Source organism: Theropithecus gelada, chromosome 6 (genome assembly GCF_003255815.1).
Source record: "Theropithecus gelada isolate Dixy chromosome 6, Tgel_1.0, whole genome shotgun sequence".
Taxonomy (NCBI): domain Eukaryota; kingdom Metazoa; phylum Chordata; class Mammalia; order Primates; family Cercopithecidae; genus Theropithecus; species Theropithecus gelada.
The window spans coordinates 98,990,053-99,014,858 of record NC_037673.1 but is presented as its reverse complement, the minus strand read 5'-3'; the positions used below and the strand labels follow the sequence as shown (position 1 = coordinate 99,014,858).

At 38.0% G+C, this 24,806-nt stretch overlaps 1 protein-coding gene across 5 annotated transcripts; it reads right to left on the bottom strand.

The window, feature by feature from the left end:
* Positions 1-3,050: 3,050 nt before the first annotated feature.
* Positions 3,051-22,890, bottom strand: C6H5orf30 (chromosome 6 C5orf30 homolog). 5 transcript variants are annotated; one of them, XM_025389066.1, is made up of 3 exons: positions 22,690-22,890; positions 15,698-15,787; positions 3,051-5,828 (listed from the first exon to the last, which is right to left on the bottom strand). In XM_025389066.1, exon 3 carries the CDS (start codon positions 5,803-5,805, stop codon positions 5,185-5,187), a length of 621 nt encoding a protein of 206 aa, XP_025244851.1. In that variant the 5' UTR covers positions 5,806-5,828; positions 15,698-15,787; positions 22,690-22,890; the 3' UTR covers positions 3,051-5,184. The 5 variants fall into 5 exon arrangements, with proteins under 5 accessions (XP_025244851.1, XP_025244852.1, XP_025244854.1 ...); XM_025389067.1 differs by lacking the exon at positions 22,690-22,890 and adding an exon at positions 22,397-22,547 and having other exon boundaries at positions 3,348-5,828; XM_025389069.1 differs by lacking the exon at positions 22,690-22,890 and adding an exon at positions 22,306-22,320 and having other exon boundaries at positions 3,348-5,828.
* Between the last annotated feature and the right edge of the window lie 1,916 nt (positions 22,891-24,806).

Genomic DNA, 24,806 nt, shown 5'->3' with positions numbered 1-24,806 from the left:
GGTACTTTCAAGAAATATATCTTTACATTTCAACTTTTATACAGATCAGCAATGTAAGTGAACACATCCAATCAGCCAGCCAAACAGAGAGAAAAATAAACAAGATTGTTCTTTCTTAGACTTCAGCTCCAAGGGATTTAAGTTCCCCTCTCTTAAATTGCTACTTAGTCTACAAAATATGTGCTTGGGATGCCTCTTATGTTATCTTTCGGCTTTCCCAGTAATAAGCATGTCCTTGAAGGTAAAAACTGTCTTAAGCCCTTCTGTCCCCAGAGTTCCGGCGTGTGCTCAGTAGATGCCTTATGGGTCACGGTGTGGGACCATTCTCATCTGTTCTCTGGTTAGAGGACAGGATCCAGAATGGTCTACAGATTGGCCTACTCCAAAAGTTTCAGACTGTTTTTTAAATTTACCTTGTAACCTACTGCAAGGGTGTGGGGATATGCTAGGCAAAACTCTTATGTAATGCTGATCAGTTCAGTAGCAGCTGCCTAAAGTGCTAAGTCAAGAAAGATAATGCATCCACATCTGGACTCTAGGGGGGCTGTGCTCTGATAGATTAGTGATGTCTGCCACATGCATAGGCGAGGAGCACAGTGGTCGGCATGCTCAGTATTTGCCATCCCAGCTCCAACCCCTTAGCCAAAATCTCAATTTCTTTAAGTTCAAAAACTTCTTACTGCGTAAGTTCCTTTCCCTAACTGAGGCATTAGGCCAGGGACAAAAGATGATTCAAAGTCTTCCAAATATATATTTCATGCGTAATCCTTTTACATAAAAGTTTGGTGAAGAATAGTTTTCCTGGCCAATCAGGCTAAAGGTCACTATCACGAACCCAGTGTTCCCTCCTCTTTCCACCGGATCACCGTAAGAATCCTTTCTTGAGAACATTCAGAAGGAACTTTGAAAGTGCGGGTGGCTTTTTCACAAAAGCATAAGCATCAAAGCTCTTCTCTCCAGAAGCAACCCCAGCCAGGATCACTTGAGGATTCCACCAACTGCAGCTACTCTCTTCCAATCTAATAGATGCTGAGTTCCCTTTTCTCTTTCTGTGCTCTCCCATACATCTGTACATCAAGCACAACCCCACAATCAGGGGTGACAACATTCAGATTTCGTTTCAGACTTTCTCTCTGAAACCATTTAATAAAACGTTGCACAGCAGGGCATGGTGGCTCATGCCTGTAATCCCAACACTTTAGGAGGCTGAGGCAGGCAGATCACTTGAGGTAAGGAGTTTCAGACCAGCTTGGTCAACATGGCAACACCCTGTTTCTACTAAAAATACAAAAATGAGCCAGGTGTGGTAGCAGGCACCTGTAATCCCAGCTACTTGGGAGGCTGAGGGAGGAGAATCACTTGGACCCAGGAGGTGGAGGCTGCAGTAAGCCAAGATCATGCCACCCTGCACTCCAGCCTGGGCGACAGAGCAAGACTTTGTCTCAAAAAATATAATAAAAAATAAATAAATAAAAAATAATAATAAAAAATAAAAATAAAGGAAGAAGAAAAAGAAAAAGAAAATCTTGCACAAAGTCATTTCACAATGGCAAAAATACAAATTCAACATCTCTCCAGGATAAAGAAACAAGTGTCCTTGGGGGTTCAGCAAACTCAAAATAACAAATCAAGCTCATTCTTCTTTTCATTTGTTTCCAGTCTTCTCAGCCAGAAAAATCCTTAACTTTTTTCCAATGTAAAATATCAAAGAAGTCCATTTCATAATTCTTCTCTAAAGACATATATTACAAAGTGAAGTGCATTATTAAGTGCTGACAGCCTCCACTTCTAGCTTTATAATCACATTTATTGTATTTCCAAGGCAATCTTCCTCATCAATTTCCATTTCTCTCATCAAATACATTGTTTAAAAAGGCAATTTTACTTAATACTTGCTGTCCTCTCTGCATTACAGTAATGTACATCCTTGCTCTCTTTCAACCCCAACTCTTCTAGAGCATTTACGCCATTTATAAAGTGTGACAGTCTCTCCTCCTCTGTTCTCTGAATGATAACCACTTAGACCAGGGTCACTTAAAAGTTCCTTTAAAAAAGTTCAATGATTATAATAGAATAAAAGCCTTTCTGAGACAAAAATATGCTAGAATAATAAACTGAGTAAAAATAGGTTGCTTAAGATTTGAAGCAATATTTTCTATAATGAAATACTTATCTGCCTCTAAAACTTAACTCAGAATCTTCAAAAAGCTTCTCGAACCTCAAATATTGAAATCACTTAAATAAAGTATCCCAGGGAAGGAAAAAGACACAGTGATCACAGATGGGCATTACAGGGCGTAAGAAGCAATGGACAGGACATGATGGTTCTGGAACAGTAGCCCAGCTGGGCTGGAGTCCAGAAGATCTGAGGGTTCTGAGCTGGTTTTTACATGTTAAATCCATCCCCGTAGAGCCTCTTCTTCCATGACTACTGACTTTGGGAGCCCTGCATCCAGAGGTGTAAAATGCAACCAAATGGAAGTCAGAAGAGCAAAAGAAGCTCACCTTAGATCGAGGCAAGGAATGAAATTTTATTGCAGCTTTATGCATCATCTGAGCTTCAAACAAATGGTACTTTTGCAAAAGAAGAAAAAAAGTAAAGTTATATAGTGCTGCAATATTTAAGGGCAAGAGCAGTAAGATAATATCATCAGGTATATTCTGGCCAAGTGTGCCCTATTTAGTATGGAATATTAAATTGAATAAAGAATGAAAAAGTTAAAAAATAGAAACCATGTAAAAAGGGATTGTTTTTCAACTAAAAGACATCCAGCCTATCCTTTTTTTTTTTTTAATTGGTTCCTACCTACCATAGGCTACCATTCCATGAGGTACAGACAAAGTAAGACTGAACTAATAAAGGGGTTCTGCAAACACATTGTGAAAACTACTGACCTAGAGTTTCAAACTTTCTTTCTAGAAAACCAAGTTTAAAATTATATAGCTTTACTAATCAGAAAAGAGTAAGTATGCCATATCTCATACTATTAACCCCTTTATTTTTGCCACAGAGTTTCACCTGTTTTTCAGGAAAAAACAAAACAAAACAAAAAAGCTACACATTTTTATTTAGCTATTATTAAGAAACTTAGGCACATGGGCAGAACAGGTCTCACAGGTAACCAGTTGTGTTTCCTAATAGGCTGAATACATATCATTGCCATGAATACATCTTTTATCGTAAAATGCCAATGAGCATCATAAGTAAATAGTTCTGTTGTTGTCACTGTTTTGTTTAACAAAAATAGGGCCTTAAAATAAGATATTTTAAGTGGAATTCAGTGGAATTCTTGAACAGTAAGTAGCCTGTTGATGGTGGACCTAGTTTAAAGCACCACACAACAATGTGTGTTTACATCACCCCTTTATTTCATAGTTAGAAATAATACAGTTCCACAGGGTAAATTGTCAATAAATAATGGTGTTTAATCATTAAACGTAAAAATCCCACTCTTTGGCATCTGACAGGATTCTATTTCTTGTCAAACTAATGACTGTATAGATATAGCTAATCTTAGTGATCATTCATCAATACAATATGTTACAAAGGTGCAATTTACTTTAAAATATACAACAGCTAAACATTTCCAGCCCAGCGAGAAATCTGATCAACTCAGTAAGATATGGGCCAACTTCCCCAAGGCTCTTTCACATAGTTTGCCTTAATGAAAGTGTAATAAACGTTGATTAAGAGTTCCTAGGGTTTTCTAATACTTACTTTGCTCTAAATAGAGTTTGCCATTCATTCTGGCTAAAGAAAAATCACAATTGCACCAGGAATGACCCACTCATTAATTAAAAGGTGTTCTTATTATATAAGCAAGATTGCTAACACCTAAGAAACTCACAGACCCCAAAATAAAAAGTAAGCAGTTCTATGCTGCCAGAAATCCCAATTCAGTAATAAATTGCACCTTTAAGAGTCAAAAATGGGGGAAAAAAGAAATAGAACGTTTACAAAAGGTAAGTTACATACATTTTTTTTTTTCAAAATATATTCAAGAATAGTTGAGCTGTATTTGTTACTAAAGCCAGGGCATTATTTCTTTAGCAACAAATTAAACCAGTGCAATTGACATAAATTGTTAAGTAATCCAGGATTAACCCATTAAAACTGTAGAAGCACGTTAGGCTCCTATGCTAATCCTAGAAACTGGAATTTCAGTGAGTGCTTGTGTTGCACAGAACTAAAACTGGAATGACCTGATGCCATGCTGAATGGTATCACTTCATACTTAGTTTAATCATTCGATAGTACAAATCATGAGTTCCTCTATTAAAAGTTTTATTCACTTACAGAAAATTCAGATGCAAACAGTATTATGCCTATAATCCACAATTAAAAGAATCCTTTCCAATTTAAAGTTCCAGGTGAATTTTAAGTTAGAAAATAAGCACTAAGGAGAGTTTTTTCAACTTATGAAAACATCACATTGGAAACTTTCTGGAAAAGCTTCCCCCGCCCACCCATTGTAAAATAAATACTTTGTATCCCAAATTTAATTTTATTAAGACACACTTTAATAACGCTATAAAGAAATATTTTACAGCCATAGAGATCAATAACTTTCCATGCGGAAATAAAAAATTCATTGCTCAATAATATTATTGAGGCAAGTGAAGAAAGATTACTCTGTTGTCAATCTGAAATGTTAAGTTTTTCAGTGCAAAACCAGTTATAAAATATTTAAACTCAATATTTAAAAATAAAAAGTGGTCCAATTCAGCAATGTTCAAGTTCTAAATTTCATAAAACAAATCATTACATACATTTTATAGTAAAATACAGAGATTCAAGAAGTACTTGAGTACTTAAGATATAAATTTCTAATGAATCATATCAAGTCAGCAACAATCAAGCAGATAACATTCCCAATTTGAGTGTCAGAATCATAAAGATGAAATTACTGTACCAAAGCCTTTTTTTCCTAGCTAAAAAGCTATACAAACTAACAGTCAACATTCTGTTTTCTTTGCAGTTGCGTGCTCTAGAATGATATCCCCCCCAAGTACCTGTGATTTCATTCCTGTATTCAAATTTGATCCAGACAATTTTTATGTTCCAGGAACACTTAGCTGATATAACCATCTATAGTGTGAAGAGTCATGTACAGAGTACAGCAGTGGGTTTTTTCCAGCCAAGCGTAGGCTGACCTAAACTGGTTTAAGCTCTCTGCAAGTCATTCATGTATTATTCCTAGCAAACACACGGTCCCCTCGGAGGGTTAGGTGTTGAAGCTGGTACTGTAGCACTTCCGTGTCAGCTGGCTCCTTGATCATTTTATCTAGATTGAGGTAGTCCAGAGATTTGGAGTGAGCCCTCTTACCTTTAAGAAGACAAAGAGGCAGAGGCCCATGGAGGGCCTTATAAGGTTCATAAGGTAAAGATTTAGTGCACTTGTCTCCTGAGCTGGGCATCCGCCTTCGCCTCCTGCCATTGACAGCTGGAATCTCGTATGGCTGGTAGTACCTACTTCTGGTTTTATACAAACGAGAGGAACGGGCAAGTCCTGCATCTAGCTGTTTGGAGCGTAAGGATGGCATGGCTTCTGCCTTGCTCTCTTCACCTCCTGTGCACTTCTGAGCTAACTTCAGGAGTTCCTCACCAGTCGTGAAGCCAACCAAATAGTTAGAGTCCATGTGTAGGATCTGGTAGCCTGACACGGTCCTCCGCATCGGGGAGCAGGGTGTGCTGGAGCACCGGGGCTTCTCTGCCTCTGCCTTTCCCGGGGAGTTGGCCTCGGCCCCAGGGAAGGGCAGGGTGGTCAGAGTACTTCTAGACTCTCCATTAATATCGACTTCCATTTTAAGCACCAGTCTGCACAATCCTAAAAGTAAACAGACTTAGATTAGAAGAATATAATGCACAGAGACTTGGGCCAGGCCAGGTCCTTTTAGAATGCTCAGGGAGCATGAAGTAAACTTGCCTGAAAGACAGTCAATGTACCACTGACATGTATCTATGTCTACTAAACGTTTCAGAGCGAGCATGAAATGACAACTACCTGTCTGCTTTTAAGAATCGAAAGGCAAGTTAAAGTCTGATGTACTATGAAAAAGTTCAGAAGGAGAAGCAAACAGAAAACAACAACAATAATACTTCTCTAAATGCAGCACTCCGTTCAATCACATACAGTTTATTCCTTAATGCACTATCAAGTGAGTCAAATACAGATCTCAGCATTAAGAAACGAAAGCAATCATACATAGTTTCATAAGAACACATAAAATATTTCTGGCTTGAAAGTTAAATTTTTCCATTATTTAAGTTAAAGTGTTTAGCTCTTGACACCTGCAATTCTTTTCAATTTGTCTTTAAGGAACATATAATAAAGCTGATTGAGCTGACGAATTTCTGCAAGGAATCCAATTTAGACTTAAAACAACTATTTGTAGAGTATGAGGAGTCTTAGGGGAAGGTTCCCCCAAATCTTATAAATGTTCTTCCTTCCATATCCCCAGTGACTTAAAGAATATCATTTTATAGTTTAAAAGTTAACGCTAAATCCAATATATCACATAATTTTTAATACTAAAAATGTATAAAACAACAGATGTCATTTTAATTTGACTATTTAATCATAAAATATACCACAGGCTTGACATTCTGTTTTGCAATACCCAAGACGCTGTACTTTTCAATAGTTTCATAAATGGCAGAATAATTCACAATGAATATTAATATTATTCCTTAAGATTATTACAATACATAGTTTAGAAAGCTCCATTGACAAGAAATAGCACAAATGGTGGCTAGGTTCCTAGAAAGCTACAGATAGATCAAATTTGGGAAACTAAAATACTAAGGGAAATAGTGACCGTTTCATTTCTGAGAAAGTATTTGTACTTGCTTTTTAATTGGAAGTAGATAACATGGTTTTCAGTATCTCAGATTGCTAATAAAAATGACATCAACTGATTTTAAGACAAAAAAATTACTTAAAAATTTATTAAATAACTCTTATGAATCTTTTTACTAGACAGCCACTTCCTATTGAAGTATTTCTTAAAGTTTGGGTAATCATTTAAAACCCAAGCAATTAGAAAGCTTTGTTTTAAAAAGAAACAAAAAACAAAAAACAGCACTTTATTCCTCCACATGCATGTTCTAATTTCCTTCATTAGAAGATTGTGAAGTTACCAGATACCACCCTGTGCTCCCTATGATCCCCACTGAAAACAAACATTTATTACAGTATTTGAGATAAAGCAATGCCAAAGGATCTATATGGTATTACTCACTATTTATTCTCAATCGTAGACTATTTCCCGTGTTTATTTCACCAAAATACTCTAGTCCCTGAACCCTTTTAGATTTAATCAGCTTTATTGTATTTTAATGTAAAAATAAACTATATTATAGTGTATTTATATTATTTATATAAAATAAATTATATTTGAGGAAATTTATTTCTCCATTGATAGGATTGGAATATCAGGTGACTACCAGCTACTCTGATATGCACATAAGACTTCTCAGCTAATAAACTTTAGAGAGCCATACGAAGCCTCAACAAATTTTTATGCTAAACAAACAAATATTAACTTGGAGCCAAATGACAAATTTATCCTTCCTTTCTCACTAATTTTGTAACCCAGAAAGAATGTAAGAGGACATAGCCAAGGCCTCCAACCTACGTAACCTGACTGGCAGCTGTTTCTCTGATACTTCATCCTGAAAAGGAGAGGAGGGTCAGTGAGGCAAAAAAATAACCAGGGCCATGGAGAATAGGGCACACACACACACACAGACTGGGCACCACACCCAAGGAGAGTCACCAAGGCAGTGACACTCAAGCTGTCCGTCTGCTCTGAGACTCTGGTCTAGGTCTCTTTCAAATCTGGCACTCCGTGACAACTCATGGAGTTCCACCAGGCAGCTTACTGCATTCTCATTTGGTATATTATAAATGTCTTTAAATCTATGACTTCAGACCCCACACATTCCAAATTGGGTAAAAATTCATGCAGAAGCGAGGCTAAAATTCATCTTTTTTGTCTACGAGGGAAAAAAATTTGCTAAGCAAGTTAATAGTGCACAAAGTTGCAGTAAAGAGGAGTGGACACAGGTTTCTGAGGGCAACACAATCATCAAAGGTCTGTCGCCATACTAAGCCAATCCTGCTGCATCAAGGTAAACTGTCAGAAATCCTGAGAATCCTTGGGGGTTGAAGATAAAGCCTAGAAGGACACAACGGTTTAGAGAAATAGGCAGAAATAATATATTAGCTAGAAAATACTTGGAAGTACCTGGAAAATTAGAAATGTGAAGACATGTGTAAAGGTCAAAATCTGATTTGATATGAAATAGACACTACTGTTAGATGAGTAACTCATCAGTTAAGTTTCCAACAGCCAAATACACCATTAAAAAAATGGCTTGAGAAGAGAACTATCCAAATAGGATCTTCACACATCAACCTGGTAGACGACGATTTAACCTAGGTTGTTAAGTAGAAGATACAGATGTGGTTTAAGAGCTCTGGAAATTTCAACCAGGCAGTCTGGCATATGAAATCTACCACATTTTACTGAGGTAGACAAAACATTCACTATGGAAAACGCATTCTAACCAGAAAGTTGAAGGAGTAAGCATTTCTAATATCCTCCAACATAAATACTCAACGGAGCAACTAAAGTCAATGCAAAACAGGTCAGTATTCCAGGGAAGATTCCTGCGGGAGAGTCTCAAGGCGCCGGAACATGAAAAGGCTGACTTTAAATATAATTATATAGCTGCTATCTGCTGAACTTCTGATGAGCAATTCTCAGAGCTGGAAAACTGTTTGTACTTTTTGGCTATCAAACATCAGTATTTTTGCTCCAAACTACAAATAATGTCTTCTCAAAACTAACAGTTCATTGGGTGGTTCATTGGTCTCCGCAATATACTGCCATATGTACAAGAACAACTTCAGGTCTCGATATTCACGTAGGAACATGAACACTGGAAACAAGACCCTCACAAACGGCTTCTGTTTTTCTAAAGGATTCTTTTTACTTATATATTGCCCTTCTAAAAGCATCTACTACGCGGCACCAAGAAAGCTAGGTAGAGGCTGGGTTTCAGAAAAGCCAGCCCTCATTGTCAAATATTTCATTTGTAGTTGGGCTGAATGCTGAATAAGCAGCATACCTCCCATTCTTCCGTGTGACAGAAAACAAAACTTATGCTACTACATTCCTGAGAATTTCTTGACTATATTTAAATACTGAAGCAAGATCCTGAGATCAGTTACAGAACCAACTTGCTCAGGTCATTTTTACAACGGGGGCAGAAGCACTTTAGACACTGTCCCATCTGCAGAGGAAGAAGTCTAGGTACCTCCTAACTCCAGAATTCTGGGTGGGGGGGGGGAAGACACTAAAGACAGATATACAGATATACAGATGTCCAACATTTTCCACAGCAAAATTTCTTATTGAAAGACATTCATCAGGAAACTCAGCTACGGTGACTATAACTGGAGGTGGCCTGTGTTTAGCAGAATATTCTTCAGGTTTTACCATGAAAAAAACTGCTTACAGGCTTGTGTTTTTTAATAAGACTATTCATGACTCAGCATTTTGTTTCATATTGTCAAATAAACCTTGTATCCAAAAAGCTTGCTGCCAAGATAAACAATCACAAAGCACTCTCATAAATACTACTACAGGTACCACGCAACAGGTGCCACACTTCCCACTACATCAATAAGAATAGCCTGTGAGTCAAGAAATCAGGTCTAATGCCACCTGCTTCATTCCAGCGCACTAAAACCCAGAGATCAAAGATACCTTTCTTGCTTCCATTAATGCCTTTTATATATAGTTTAAAGCAAAAATAGACTGTAAGTAGAAAACAGAAAAAGTATTAATGTTGTAATTACAGAAGCAGCAAAATGTCTGTGCAGAGAAGAAGCTAAAACAGAAAATGAAACAAGAATAGAAAAGTCAACTTGTAATTGAATAATGCTTTTAAAATTGAGCTTCTTAAAAAGTACCAGGAACAATACAACTTTTCCAATGACACCTAAGGTCTTCAATATCAAATTCCCTCACAATCCAACCAGTAACAATGGTACCAATGTATTTATAAAACATGAAAGATTTGGCAATGTTTATAGATGCTTCTATATTGCTGAAATTTATGTGGATCCAACTAGATGACAAAGGTAACACTAATTCTTAAAAAATGTACACAGTACACATTTTTTAAAGCATTGGATACAGAATGAAATTGTAAATTTTGGCTAAAACTAAAGCAAATAGGTCCAAATTACAACACATGTATAGGAGAACCTGGTGTACCAGGATAAGCACGTTCAAAAGCCTATGACCCTTATAGAATCTGCATAGGTCTGAATACTCTCTGAGAGGCCAAATCTAAATTTGGGGCATAAATACCAATACTTTGAAAATATAACCTAAATGCCCTTGTCTCCTTAGACCAGCTTTGAAAACAGGTGATACGTCTGACAAATGCTATAGAAAGAATTCTTTTTGAGAAACACTGTATCCTAACACCTGTATTTCATCTAAGAAACTCAAAAAATTAATTGCTTCATTAGCTTTCCTATATATAGAGTTCATTTATACATCAGTAGCATGCCTGCTAAAAAAATTCCAACTCCTCGAACCTTTAGCTGAGATGTCAAAGGCATGAAATTCTCTTGTTAGACTCATTCCACCAAGTTTAATATTGCTCGTTTTTGCCATCTTCTCTTAAAACACCTTTATTTGTCTCTATTACAGACTGAATTAGTTTATCAAACATATTTTTTATGACAGGAGGGATGTGGTAAAGGTAGGGTACAATGTAATTCTCATGGAGAGAAAGAAAAGCAAAGGTTCCAAAAAGCTGAGAATGTGACTTAACACCAAGATACATCCAGATATTGCCCACAGTCAGCTCCTATGCTACTGGGTGTCTGAGTCAGTGACACACTCCAAGAAATAAAAATTATTTCACTAGGCTCAAAGCCTAGGGCACCATCCTAGTTGCTAATTTCTTTAACCATACAGAGATATCTCAAAGAAGTCTTAGAGTCAACAAACATTTTTTATAACCACCTTTCCCTTCCAGATACTTTCTACCTTTTTCTTACCCCACTAACCTGCTCAAAGGATTGTTTTCTCTTGTTATTGTTTTTGAAATCAGTAAAAGCAATACATGCAAACTGAAAGCTATCCAGTCCAAATAATTCATAATGATGTACTATAAATGGCGAAATCATTCTTCATCCCCTACCAATGCCGGACATATCTTGAGGAAATCTCTATTAATATTTTGGTATATCCTTCCTTTTCCTGAGTATTTACAAATGTGAGAGTGAGTGATTACTTCCTTCTACAATGAAAACATGCAAAAGTACACACAGACACACACGAATATTTCTGCAGAAAATTCCAGAAGTAAAAATGCTGAGTCAAAGAACATGTACTTTGTAGGTTTTTATAGCAATTACCACAAAACTTTATTAATAATGCTTCTGGTTTTTATATGGATAATGTATTACTTTATATAACTAAAAATTAATGTAAACACTTTTAAAGAGTGTAATCTATACACTCATCAGAAGAGTGCCTGTTTCTCCTCTTATTGCTTAGAAATAGGAATTATCAAAAGAAGAAAGGAAGATGATGTGCTTCCTTTTGTTTGATGTGTTTGATTTTTTCAAAAAGAAAAAGATAAATGAAAGGGACATGACCGCCATTCTTTGACCTCAAATCTCCTGATATTATTCTCACTTAAAACACACTTAGACACTCTTTAAAGAAATTTACAAACTAAATGCAAATTTTCCTTCAAAAAAGGAAGATAACATTTCATTTATATATATTAGAAAAATACATACAGTGTACATTTCAAAAGCATTAGATACAGCATTCAATACCCCAATACCAGTATTCTGGCTGAGACTAAAGCAAACAGGTCCAAACCATAACACACGTGAGTGGAACCCCGTGCACCAGGAAGAACAGTCAAGAGAGTAGACCTGTATGAAATCTGCACAGCTTTGAACACTCTTCAAGAGGCCAAGCTTCCTATCTATTTGGCACAAAGAGCAACATTTTGAAAATATGATCTAGATGCCTTAGCTCCTTAGACCAGCTCTGAAAATAGCTAATAAGTTTCAAAACTGCTATACAAAGAATTCTTTTTGAAATTGCATTCTGAGAATTTTTTAAAATAAGATTATAAAAGAAATTCACTCCCAGTTATCAAAACACTGCTCCATATGCTTTCACTGTTTTTTTTAGCAACATACAGCAATACCATATAAGAGAAAACAGATATCAACATAACCATTTTAAATATACAGAATAAAAATGTCACCATGTTAAGAAAATCCTTTTCAAGAAGTACTTGAATCAAACCATTCGAATAGAGCCATTTTGGGGGAAATAGGGTCTCCTAAGCAGGGCTAATACCAGTCCAGTGATATCTATGATATCTAGAGTCACCTATTTTTGTGTTTGTTGTTTGTCTGTTTGTTTAGACACAGCGTCTTGCTCTGTCACCCATGCTGGAGTGCAGTAGCGCAATGATAGTTCACTGCAGCCTCAAACTCCTGGGCTCAAGCGATCCTCCCACCTCAGCCTCCCAAGTAGCTGGGACATAGGTGTGCATCACCACATCTGGTTAATTCTTTCTTTTATACTTTTAGAGATGAGGTCTCACTATGTTACCCAGGCTGGTCTCAAGCAATCCTCCCTCCTTAGCATCCCAAGTAGCTAGAATTATAGGTGCAAGCCACCGCCCCTGGCTAGAGTGATACAGTTTTAATGCCAGAATCATCTTGGACATAACCTACCTGGAACCTCTACCTCCAAATATAGAGAAGACACTGAAATCACGAAGACAGGGTCCTGCCCAGAGCTATACAGGTAGTTAATGCCCATAATTACAACTCAGGCTCCCTGGCTCCAAGTCCATGCTGTGCTTCTAGCATGTGGTTCCCAAACTTGTCTACACACCAGAATCACGCAAGGAGCTTCAAAAACTGCTGATGTCTGTGTTCCACCCCAGATTTGTGATTTAACTGATCTGGGCTGTAGCCCGGGTTCTGCAATTTGTAAAAGATTCCCAGGTGATTCTAATATGCATCTAGGTTTGGGAACTTGTCAGATAGAACTTATCAGATAGAAGAGTTTCACTCTTGTAAGTCCCTGCTTTGTTTTTAATCAGTAATTACTGTATAGTCATGTTGGTGAACATAATTTTTGGCTGCTTATAATTGCTAACAACCTACCCCTAGGTCTTCTAATTTACTGTTCCTAATCCACTGTGGGCTGGAAATATCTGTTAACCAAACGTGTTAAAACTGCATATAAGATAAAAATAAATCTGTGCTGAATGAGAATCAGGCTCCTTCATCTGCATACACTTTGGCATAGTTATTTTAGCTACTTAGAAGCCTTTGTCAGGTACAGCTACTTTAGAGAACAGTTTAGCATTTACTTATAAAGTTGAATAAATTCTCATTAAACAACCCAGCCACCATACTCATAGATATCTAACCCAAGAAAAATGAAAATACATGTCCATACAAACACCTGAATGTGAATATTTATGACAGCTTCATTCACAAACACCGAAACTAGAAAAAAATACAAATATCTATCAACAGGGAAAGAGATGAACAAACTGCAGTCCATCCCTACAATGGATACCACTCAGCAATGAAGTGGAACAATCTGGGAAAATACTAAGTGAAAGAAGCAGATACTACACCTATATACTACATGTTTCCACTTACGTGGCATTCTGGAAAAGGCAAAACTATTGGCTAGAATCAATCATTAATTGCCAAGGGCTAGGGTGGGGAGAAGGGATAACTACAAAGGGGAGAAAGGGAATTTTGGCAGGTGATGAAAATATTCTATTGGTTGACTGTAGTGGTCATTACATAACTGGATACATTTGTCAAAATGCATCAAACTGTACACTTTAAAAGGATGGATTGTACTAAGTAATAATTCAGTAAACCTGACATTAAAAAATAAATGAACTCTGTCACATATTTCCAAGTTTCAGATGGTCCTCCAAATATTAAATTTTTTTGTACCATATAATTTCGGAATCAAAAGGAATCTTAATAGTTGTCCACTGTATGCTTGAACACCTGCAGTGACAGGTAACTCACTACCTCCCAAGATGATTCATTTCACCTTGTGCAGCTCTGCTAGAATGTCGATTTATTTACACATATAGCTGTATGTACATGCATATATACGGTCAACCCTCTGTCTCCACAGCTTCTGCATCCATGGATTCAACCAACCACAGAGAGAAAATAATTGAAAAAGCAAAAAATTACATCTACACTGAATACGTACAGAATTTTTTCTTGTCATTATTCCCTAAACAATTTAGTGCAGCTACTATTTATGTAACATTTACATTGTAATAGGTATAATAAGTAATCTCTAGATTAAAGTATACAAGAGGATGTGCATAGGTTATAGGCAAATACTATGCCATTTTTGTATCAGGGACTTACATATCATCAGATTTTGGTATCTGGGGGAAGTCCTGGAACCAATCTCCCATGAATGCCAAGGAACAACTAACTGTACAAATATAGGTATATACAGAGATAGATGGATAGACATAGATACACACACATATATTGCTGTAGCTTCTACGCACTTGCTCTAGTTTTGTGATTTATTTCTATTAGCTGAGTCAGTGACCAGGCCACATTATTTTGTATTCAATATCCTCTCAAAGTACTTTGTACTATGTTTTTCAAACTTCTTACACTTTTCCTCAAAACTGAAAATTTTAGTAATGTTTCCATTTTTCCAATGTTCTAAAATGCATTTTCATAAAAGTAATAGGTTTTATCTACTTAATGAGGTTAAAGTATTTGTTTTTCCCTACCATTCCTTTGAATCATTCTGCTGCTGACTAGAAATTTAGAAATTACTTATTATGAAACTCTGCCTTTTCCAAGGATTATGACCTCTCTACATAATTCAAAGCAAGGATGTACAAAGATAACGGCCAAGTAGAATGACACATCAAAGCACGGAGTCACCCTAATACAGTCTTGAGAATGCTGAAGAGCTACCATAGATCATTAGGAATTTCTTTTTTCCCTTCAAAGACTTCGAGCCACATGGACAACTATGTCAGCAAAGACACACAGATGACACACTGAAAAAAGACAACTAAAGGAAGAAAACAGCATTGCATATTTTTAACAGTTTAAATCCAGGGTGTGATAAAAAGAATGTCACATTTTCACTGAACTGCTATATGACTAAATGAAAATAATGCTCCTTTCAGACACCTGTTAGCTCATTCTTTACGTATGATAATATATAACCAGAATTTTTTGCAAATTATTTCAGCAATGTTTGGAGATTAATGTTTTTACTAAAATTTGCCCCAAATTGGAGCAACTATCTCTAACTACTACACTTTGAAATATTATTTCATAAGATCTTTATATTAAAGAAATTTAAAGGAAGGAAAACTTAGTCAAACATTTCAAATAAAATAATATTTGCATATTGCAACAATAATTTCATTTCTCACCATTAAAAATGTGTAATTAGAGTATACATATTTGCAATAATACACCGACATTACACATTCACTTGACATTTCACACTCACTTGTTTATTTATGTAGTCTTTAAAAACCACATTATGGTATTGTGTTCATACAACTGTTAACAAACAGAAAAAGCAAAATATAACTTACCAGACTAAATCCCAGAAGATGTCACTGTACAATTTCCAATGAGTCCCAAGGGAACACAGACATAATAATTTTTCTGTTCTACTCCAGGTACTAAACATGAAATACAAAAATAAACCTTTAATTTAACAAGTAACACAATTTGTAACATGATATCAATTCTAACTACAAAAGAGAATGAAACTGGCAGGAGGTAGTAACATCAAGTATAGGTTATATAGGATCCAATAATTAATTAATTCAATTAATGTTGAGTTTGTTCACCTAAATGCATCCTCAAACATTTTATCGTGTATTTCTCTGTGCTCTGTTGCTTAAATTCTACCTAGAGACTAGGAGTAGCTAACTGGGCTAAATAAAGAGACAAGAAAAATTAAGGGAATAAGTATTAGTTTCACCATCCTAGTCCTATTCATGTGTTCAACCGATTCACAGTACTCTATGCAAAAAAAATAATGCTCAGGCTAGGATCAAAAGTACAGGCCATAGTTCCTAACTCTGGCTTTGCTAAGAACTCTGCCTCTTGACCCTGCATAAATATCAATCTCTAAAATGAAGACCATAATAACCCCCCCCCAATACAGTTGTTTGATGGATCAAATGAAATGAGGTAGGTGAATGCTTTACATGCTGCAAAGCTCTTTACAATGTGTGATGCTATTGTTATGCAATTAATTTTTGGTATCGACTCATTTTAGCCATAAAGCAGCAACAATGTAAATCTTTCATAAGACTGAGGTGAGGCAAATGATTAGAAGTCTCTTGGATAACACAACAAAAAAAGACAAGTCTCTGAAAAAGCACTTTTTTATAGTTACCACCTTACTTAAGGTTTCTAGCATCTCCTCTGTGCCTTCCCTCTCTTACCTGGGAAGTTAATGTGTAAGATAATCTATCTTTATCTCCTACCTCCCTAGTTAATAGGGTTAATTTGCTGAGACGAGGAATACCCTCCAAAGTCCTTTTCCACCTGTAAAAGTTTCTTTGGTTGTTGGTTTTCGGTTGTGTTCAACAACAGAAGCAGTTGGAGGGGTGTCAAATGAGGCTAGTAGATTGATTTTACCTATGCAGGTGCACAGAGCCCGAGAAGTGGCAACATTTACAATACCTTATCAAACGAAAGACCAATTGCAAGAAAAAAGGCAAGAAGTTTGTAACTTTATTACTTTCCTTACCAGTACAGGAGAGTTTCATCCAAAGGAAATAGATAATTACTAAATTTAATATGTGCTTCTTTAGCTTGAGAAAATGGAAGGAGCTAATGCACCAAGAACTGTCATTCCAAGAAACTAGCATGTTTATCAGCCTTTGTAGCTTCTTCAGATGTAGATAACAGAAACACTCCCTTTCATGTCTTTTGCCACCAACTATTCTTAAATTGGGTAACCAAAAAATCTTAAAAATTAAGCCTTGATTCTACCCCACCAATGAAGCCTCTGGTTTTAACACACAGTAAATTGTAAAAAAAATTGTTATCTATAGACAAAATATTTAATATAATTATCCCAAAGAATTTCCCCAATACAAATAACATTCATCTTCATTTCTTATTTAATGGACTTTTAATGGGAAAGAGGAATTTTTAAAACTAACATTTCTTTAGCATCTTCCATATGTCAAAAGCTATATACAATTTATATCATTTAATCTTAACTACTCCATGAAGAAAATATTATTATTCCATTTTTAAAGTGCTGTTTAGTAGTATCCTTATTTTAAAGTACTCTTTCAGGTGATACTACATGAGAGTCAGAGCAGGAACTGGAACCCCAATTGGCCTCTGTTCAATGATAAGACCATAAGCATAGCCTTTTACATAATAATCATGATCCTGCAAAATGTACATCAATTAATTTCTATAAATGAAATTCTATTTTAAGTGTATGGGGAGGCACTTTATCTAAAAGCTTTATTGCCTCATTTGTGAAATGGCTGGGGGAACTACTTAGCTGCAAGGTTACTTCCAACTTGAAAAATATTAGGATTTGGTGGCACATTGTGGAGAGTCTCATACAAAAGTTTTCTGAATCATGGACTCTTTCTCCTATGAGCTTATATTTTCTAAAATCATAAATTATAAGATAGAAAAAATGTATCAACCAATACCGTCTGGTTATAAGGTTGGATATCAAATACAGTTACATATTTCTGCTTTATTTCTCAAGACTACATCTATCACAAAGTGGGACAGATTTCATTTATACTTTTAGAAATGTCAATTGAAAAACAAGCAGGAGGAACATTAGAAAGATCTGAATGTCTTAATCCTAAAGAATAGTTTTGATAGTCTTAAATCTTATTCAAACTTTCATATAATTTGCCTTGTGTATTTGGTGACATATTCTTCTTTTCAAGCTTGTAAATGTATTAGAAAAATATTTAAACTTTCAAAGAGTTTTTCAACACCAAAAGAAAGAAATCAACTAAAACTTCAGTCTGGATTTGAAAGTAGAGGAGCCTTAAAGATATTATCCAACTCTTGCACTGGAGCTGATGTGTAAATCTAGGAAATGGTCGGTAATTTCATAGTAAACAAAGAGTAGTAACTGATTATTCCTATTATGCCAGTGCCAAGCCAAAAATAGAATATAAACACAATGTCCAAGGGAACAACACAAGCAAAACCAAAGTGCAGAAGCTCCACTACATTCTCACTTTTTCTAATTTTGACTCTGCTTACTGCTTTGTAGGAGGAGGAGGAAGAGGAGAAGGAAGAGGAAGAGGAGGAGGAAGAGGAGGAGGAGGAGGAGGAGAAGAGGGAAAAACAAATAAAAAGAACAAGACCAGAAACGAACTAGTATAAAAATATACCTTTTCTTTAAGACACAACCCATAATCTACTACAAAATTACAGTAAGGGTTCTATCCCCATCTCCCACTTAAAACAATTAAAAGATTGTAATATAAAAATCCCCAAAACATGTACCTTCCAAATAACACACATTTTTAGAATACTTTAAAAATCTCTAATTCTCTACTGCTTGCAATTGATTCTGGCCAATGTTCTGAACACTGAAGGTTTGGAAAGATATCAACAGATTTCCTCTCAAAAACAGTCAGCAAGAGGAAAAGGAATCCATGTGAAATTCTTAGAAGACAGACTAAATGCTGCATAAAAACAAAGACTGAAGTAAATAGAGCAAAGGCTACAGGATATAATAAATGTTTCCAGTTATAAGAAGCTGAAACAGAATGCAGTGGGACATTATCCCATAAGCAATAAAAATAGGAAAAAGTAAGCATTGGCCAAGAGCTGCCCACAGACTTCTGGATAAGAAAGTCATGGGTGACTAAGCAAAAGACACCCAACATTTGACTGCAAGTGGAGCTTCTACAAATAGAAAAGTTTGCAAACGTTAAATAGCAAATGTATCGAATTTCTCAGGTGATAGTTATTACCACAGGTAAATAAGAATGCCTTTCAAAAGTAGAGTGACTATGTATCTCAATTCATAGTCAATACCCTGGTATAATTATTTAAAGCAACCCCCTTTAACTCTCAAAATTGTCTCAGTTTGGCTGTTTTGTTATCCTACTCAAAAGTAACATATACCAATGGAAAGGCAATGACTTTTAAAAAGAGAAACACCCTTCTGCTTGAACAGTGAATTCCCATACAGATCGGAGTTCTTCTTTGGGTGTACCCACTTAGGTATTCACTTATGCAGTCATTCAACAATGTTTCTTGAGTCTTATTATATATCCTCACACTGCACGGGCACTAGTGTACATATAAAGAGAGAGCCTGAGACTGGGCCAGAGGGGAGGACAGACATGGAAATAAATCCATCTAATAACAGTAAACCTGAATGGCACTAGGAACCCAGAAAAGGGATACAAATATACAGAGCTCCATTTGGAAATGTTTAGGTCCACACAAAATCCATACACACACAAAAAAGTCATAAATCCCAAGCTTCAGCACAGATCACTAACAAAACAGCAATAAGAAAAAAATTAATAATATTGGTCACAAATCATAAGATTATAAATATGAGGACCAGCACATGGCCCTTTCAAATATTGGTAAATAAATCTCATTCATCATTAAAGTTTATATTATGAAAAGACAAATTTTAGGCAAAGAAATTGGTACAGTAGAAGTTGTGAGTTCTAATTTTAGCTACCAAAACATTTATTTTCATTTTTTTCATAGCCCTAACCTGAAGCCCATCAAAACATTTAGAAAGAAAGAAAGAAAGAAAGAAAGAAAGAAAGAAAGAAAGAAAGAAAGAAAGAAAGAAAAGAAAAAAGAAAAGAAAAGAGCCAGACTACCTGTCTCTTTCTATTTACAGACTATTTAAGAAGAGACCAATAATTGGAAAAAAATAGCAATTTTTTAAAAATTCCTTTCAAAATAGTAAAAATATTTTGTGACCACTAGTCTCAAAGACCACTAAAAACAAATAAAAGATGAAACAAAACATCTCTGGAGGAATATTAACTGAATACTAAGCAGAAATAAAATGGCTTAACTGTCAAAGTACAACACAACAATGAAAACAAAACGTTTAGCTGTACCTAGATGCTCATCTTAGAGGTTTCTTTCAAATACTCTTACTTTACCATTTGCAACTTGCAAAAACTAAGTCATCGATACTTTTTAAGAAGAGTTAACTAGGGTGTGACTTTTCTGAAACCATCCTTGACCTTACAAACAAACCAATAACCTTGCCAACTTCGTAAAATAACTCATAATTCGTTAAGTAAGACAAAAACGTGTTTCTCTTTCTAGTATCAGTTCTTTTAATAGCAATCCACCCCCTTAAAGTGTAGCACTCATTATCTTTCCATTTCTGCTAGTAAAAATTAAACCTAGGTTACTAATATCACGTGGTGTCATCCTTCTACTTTTAGAAAAATATTCAGTTTCACTGCAAATATGACCGACAGTAAGTGGAACTAAAGGTCAACATGCAGCCTTTACAAGAAATGTGCCTCTTAGGAAGCATCATCAAAATGGAACAGGTGTACACGGTGGAATTGGCTAACCTTTGGGAAAGCTTAAAACCAGGTACTCATTTTGCTAGGCTGCAGAAAATCAAAGTTCTCTCTGGAGGAAAGGAGCTGATCCCTCACCTCACCCCCAGCTACAAAAAAGCAAAGAAATTTTAAATCCTGTACATAAAGCTTTATTACTCTCAACATATTAAATACTTTTGAGTTAATTTTATAATAGCTGTCTAAAATACACAGAAATATACAAAGAAAATAAGCAAATTCATTGACTGTTACATAATATCAATAATTATATCTTATACACTGAAATAGTTACTAACAGTGTCATTTGCAATTAAATAAACTAAAATGTTAGCAAAAGCTATTCATTCAATACATCAACTGTTACCAAATTAACAGGTCTCTGTATTCATTAACTCTTATATTTCATCCTGTTCATTTTGCTTTTAAGTTTATAATGCATTCAGTTACATAATTAAAACACTGAGGATTCTGTGACACATTCATTAAACATAATAATGTAATCATAAATCGTGGCCAAAAGCTTCTGCATTAATAACCAATACTATATTTTGAGATGACTAGGAAAATAAACTCTGCAAAAGGGTCATTTCTATCTCCCTAGTGTCAATCCTGCATTACAGGATTTGAGAAAATAAAACAACTAACAACCCTAACTTGCAGGTTGGCTCTTTGGGAAAAAAAAAAAAAGGAAAACGAAGAGTTTAGTAACATCAGAAATGTGCAAGAATTGTTCTTTCAGCTAGGAGCGGCAAGCACACTGTAAAATGCCTCCATTCTTCCTGCTCAAATAAAAAGTTCCCAGCTTCAGCTTTACCTGTGCACCACAGACAGACAGACACACACACACACACGCGCGCGCGGAAATCTTGGTTCCACCCAAATCACTAACCCACCGGGTTGAAAATTGAGGTGGGAGGAGAGGCAGGGAGTCCCTAAGGGTGTGGAACACTTGCAAGGGGAAAAGGACGGGGCCATCATTCCCTTCGCGTTCCCATCTCCTTTCTGGCTGAGACCTGCAGATTCCACCACTAGAAAGAGTTTGGCAGCTTCACAATGGGGCCGTTGCTGGAGGTCTGACTGCCACCCGCCTCAAAAACCCTCTCCTCCGCTTCCCACCTGCCCCAAAGTCCACCCGCGACAGGTGGGGCGAGGGCGGCAATGCCCGACGACATCTGCCGCTTACGCTTCTAGCTCGGACCGGGCCCCAATCCACACGCTCGCACGCGGCCACAGCCGGCCAGTCCACCCCCACTGCACCAGCGGACACTCGGAGGGCGCGGGCGGCCTCGCACCGGGTTGCAACCCGGGCGAGGAGGGTTGGCGAGATCAGGCCGCCGGGGCTCGCCCTGAGGTGCTATCTGACCCGGGCAGTCGCACCCTGAGAGCTGCCGGGCATGCAGCCAAAGGCGCACCAGGCAGAGGAAAGCTACTTCTCAATGGGGCCTCCAGGCCCGCTGCCCCGCGGTGCGGGAACGGCGGCCAAGGGAGGGAGCGAGTATGCGCGCCAACGCGCCCCGACTTCCGCACCGCGGCACCGCGGGAGAGGCGCCCTGGGTCGCCGAGTCCCCGCACCTCCCCAGCGAGCGCACGACGCGCGCACACGGGGGCGCACGCCCCCGCACACTCACACGCGCTGCACACTCACAGCGTCTCCGGCCCCACCCCTGTGCCAGGGAACCGCAAGCTCCCCGCACCCCGCGCGGGCCCCACCCAGTTTACCAGACCCCAGTCCCCTTCGGGTGCCTGGGAACCGGTCCACCGAGGCCATGGGACGCTGGGGCCGCCCCGCCGCCCATCGCAGAAGCTGGTCCGGCCGGGTTTCCCCAGCACCGCGGGCATCGTGCACCCGGCCCAGACACGAGGCGGAGAGGAAGGGGCGGCGCCGCGATTGGGGCTGGCACTGGGGATCGGAGACTGGGGCAAACCCGCTACTCCCCCAATCACCCCATAACCACCACCTTTTCTGCGGCACAAAAGGTTACAGACGGAACCGCCGTCCCCGTGCAACCTACCGATGGCCCAGGGCTCCGCTGCCTCCGCCGTGCCCGGGGCCGCGGAGCCGGAGACAGGGGTGGGAGAGGCGCAGGACTGCGGCGCCGAGATCCTGGCAGAGGCCGCCAGCCGAGCCAGCCGGGTACCCTCTCCTCTCCCACCGCGCTCGGCGCCAGCTACCGCCCCGCGTAGTCCCCGCCCCCTCCTCCTCCTCCGCCTCCTCCGCCTCCTCCTCCGCCTCCACCTCCTCCCGCCTTCCCGCCTCCTCCCTCTGGCTGCAGAGGCGCAGCCCGTCAGCGCTGAGCCCGCCTCCTGCGCCCAGCTCTAAGACACCCGGAGGAAGGGCGGGCCGGCGGGCTGGAGAAAGGCGCTAAGAGGCCAGAACAAGTTGGCGGGGGTGGGCGGGGTTGTTGACTGGTGGTGGGGAGGAGGAGTCCTAACACTAGCTCTCTAGTCTAAACCCCGCACTCCAACTAAAGAGCTCCAACTTGCGGGCCTGGGAACACTCCGGCTTCCTCAATTAAGTGGTGTGCTGATATTTGTCGCTTGTGAGTCTCTGCTTAAAGGGCTCAGCACTGAGCAGAAGTACAGAAAACTAGAATAGGCCATGAAATTAAAAATTATAGGGTCAGTCTACAAAAACTCCTAAAATCCAGTGAAGGTGGCGCGAGGGGGGAAGGTGGGGAACTTCAAATTCAGATTCCGATTGGATTAACTGTTTTTTAATTTGCACAAATGTTGATCTTGTCTATTACGGTAATAAATTATTTTCTTTGATGAAGATTTTCTTCTCTCAATTCATGTACATCTCTGCCAAACTGGTTAAGCTCAGCAATAAGAATATTTACTGGCATGCATATTCAAATTTACATCTCTCAATAACTATTCTATGAGGAAGTAACCAATTATGATCCACATTTTAAAGATGCACAAAGTTTAGGTCATATGCCTACTAAGTGGCTAAGGCTGAATATATACGCAGTCAGTGAACCCCGAAGTTGTTTATAAGTGTTATAAGTTTCGGTCCCATTGTCAAATCAAGAGAGTTTGTTATTTTTTAAGACAAAATACTTTATATGAACATATAAGACATAAATCTGGAGTAGATTAATACAAGTTAAAACAAGTCTTGACTCACACTTGTTCCAGAATCTACATATGTTCCTGATAATATAAAGGCAAAAAATATATAAACATCTCTAGTTCAACAGAACGACTCCTGGAGGCTGCTCAGCTATAAGACATTTTATGCTACTGCTTATGTGCCCTAAAATAAGTACAGGAAGGTAGAGGGAAGAGTAAGTTTTAAGGAATGTTCCCTAAACAATTTTAGAAAACATCAGGTCCTTTTTTTTCTGCAACAGAGATTTGTATGTAATTTCAAAAATATAGAAGCTAGCACAACATAATATGAATAAATAAATGAAGAAACTTTTTGCATCAGTACATTAGGAGAACACACTGAAAATTATTTCTGATTATAATCTGTTTGACACAATAGTGTATTGTCCTGATGATCATTCTCATAAAACCACCTCCAAAACATTGTATATTTTATATTGAGACTTAATTTCATGTCTTCTTGTCTGAAATCTTGTAACATTTTCAGAAGAATGTCTTGTACTTGCCCTTTGCTCTGAGAGTTTGGCAGTGTTCTTTGGCCAAAAGCAATAAAGTTCCCCTCTTAGTTTATTAGGCTCAAGGCTGGCTCTCTTGAGGTCATTGTCTCCAAATTGCCTCCCTCCCTGGGTGGTGCTCTATGATCCCATCCTAACCCTGACTCTTCACCCAATCAGAACTTCAGTCAGTTCTTGAGTGTCACAAAGAACACCTAATAAACCAATTCACCAGGCAGTAATGGTTTATGTGTGGCCCCATCAAGGATATGTTTATGCCACCTAGAGATGCTGACTGGGTACTGTCTTCACTCGGATTGGATGTGGGCTGCAAGGGCCGTGCCCGAGGGGCATATAAGGGGTGCAAGTTAATGCAGAATCTCTTCCCCAAGCTTTTTAGTGTTTTATGATCTCTTTAATCTATAAAGACAAATGGCATACATATAAAGGGTTAGGCCCAAATGTAGAATAGACCGTAAGCCCTGAAAGGCCTTCTGAATCTGGGGACTCAGAAACTCCAT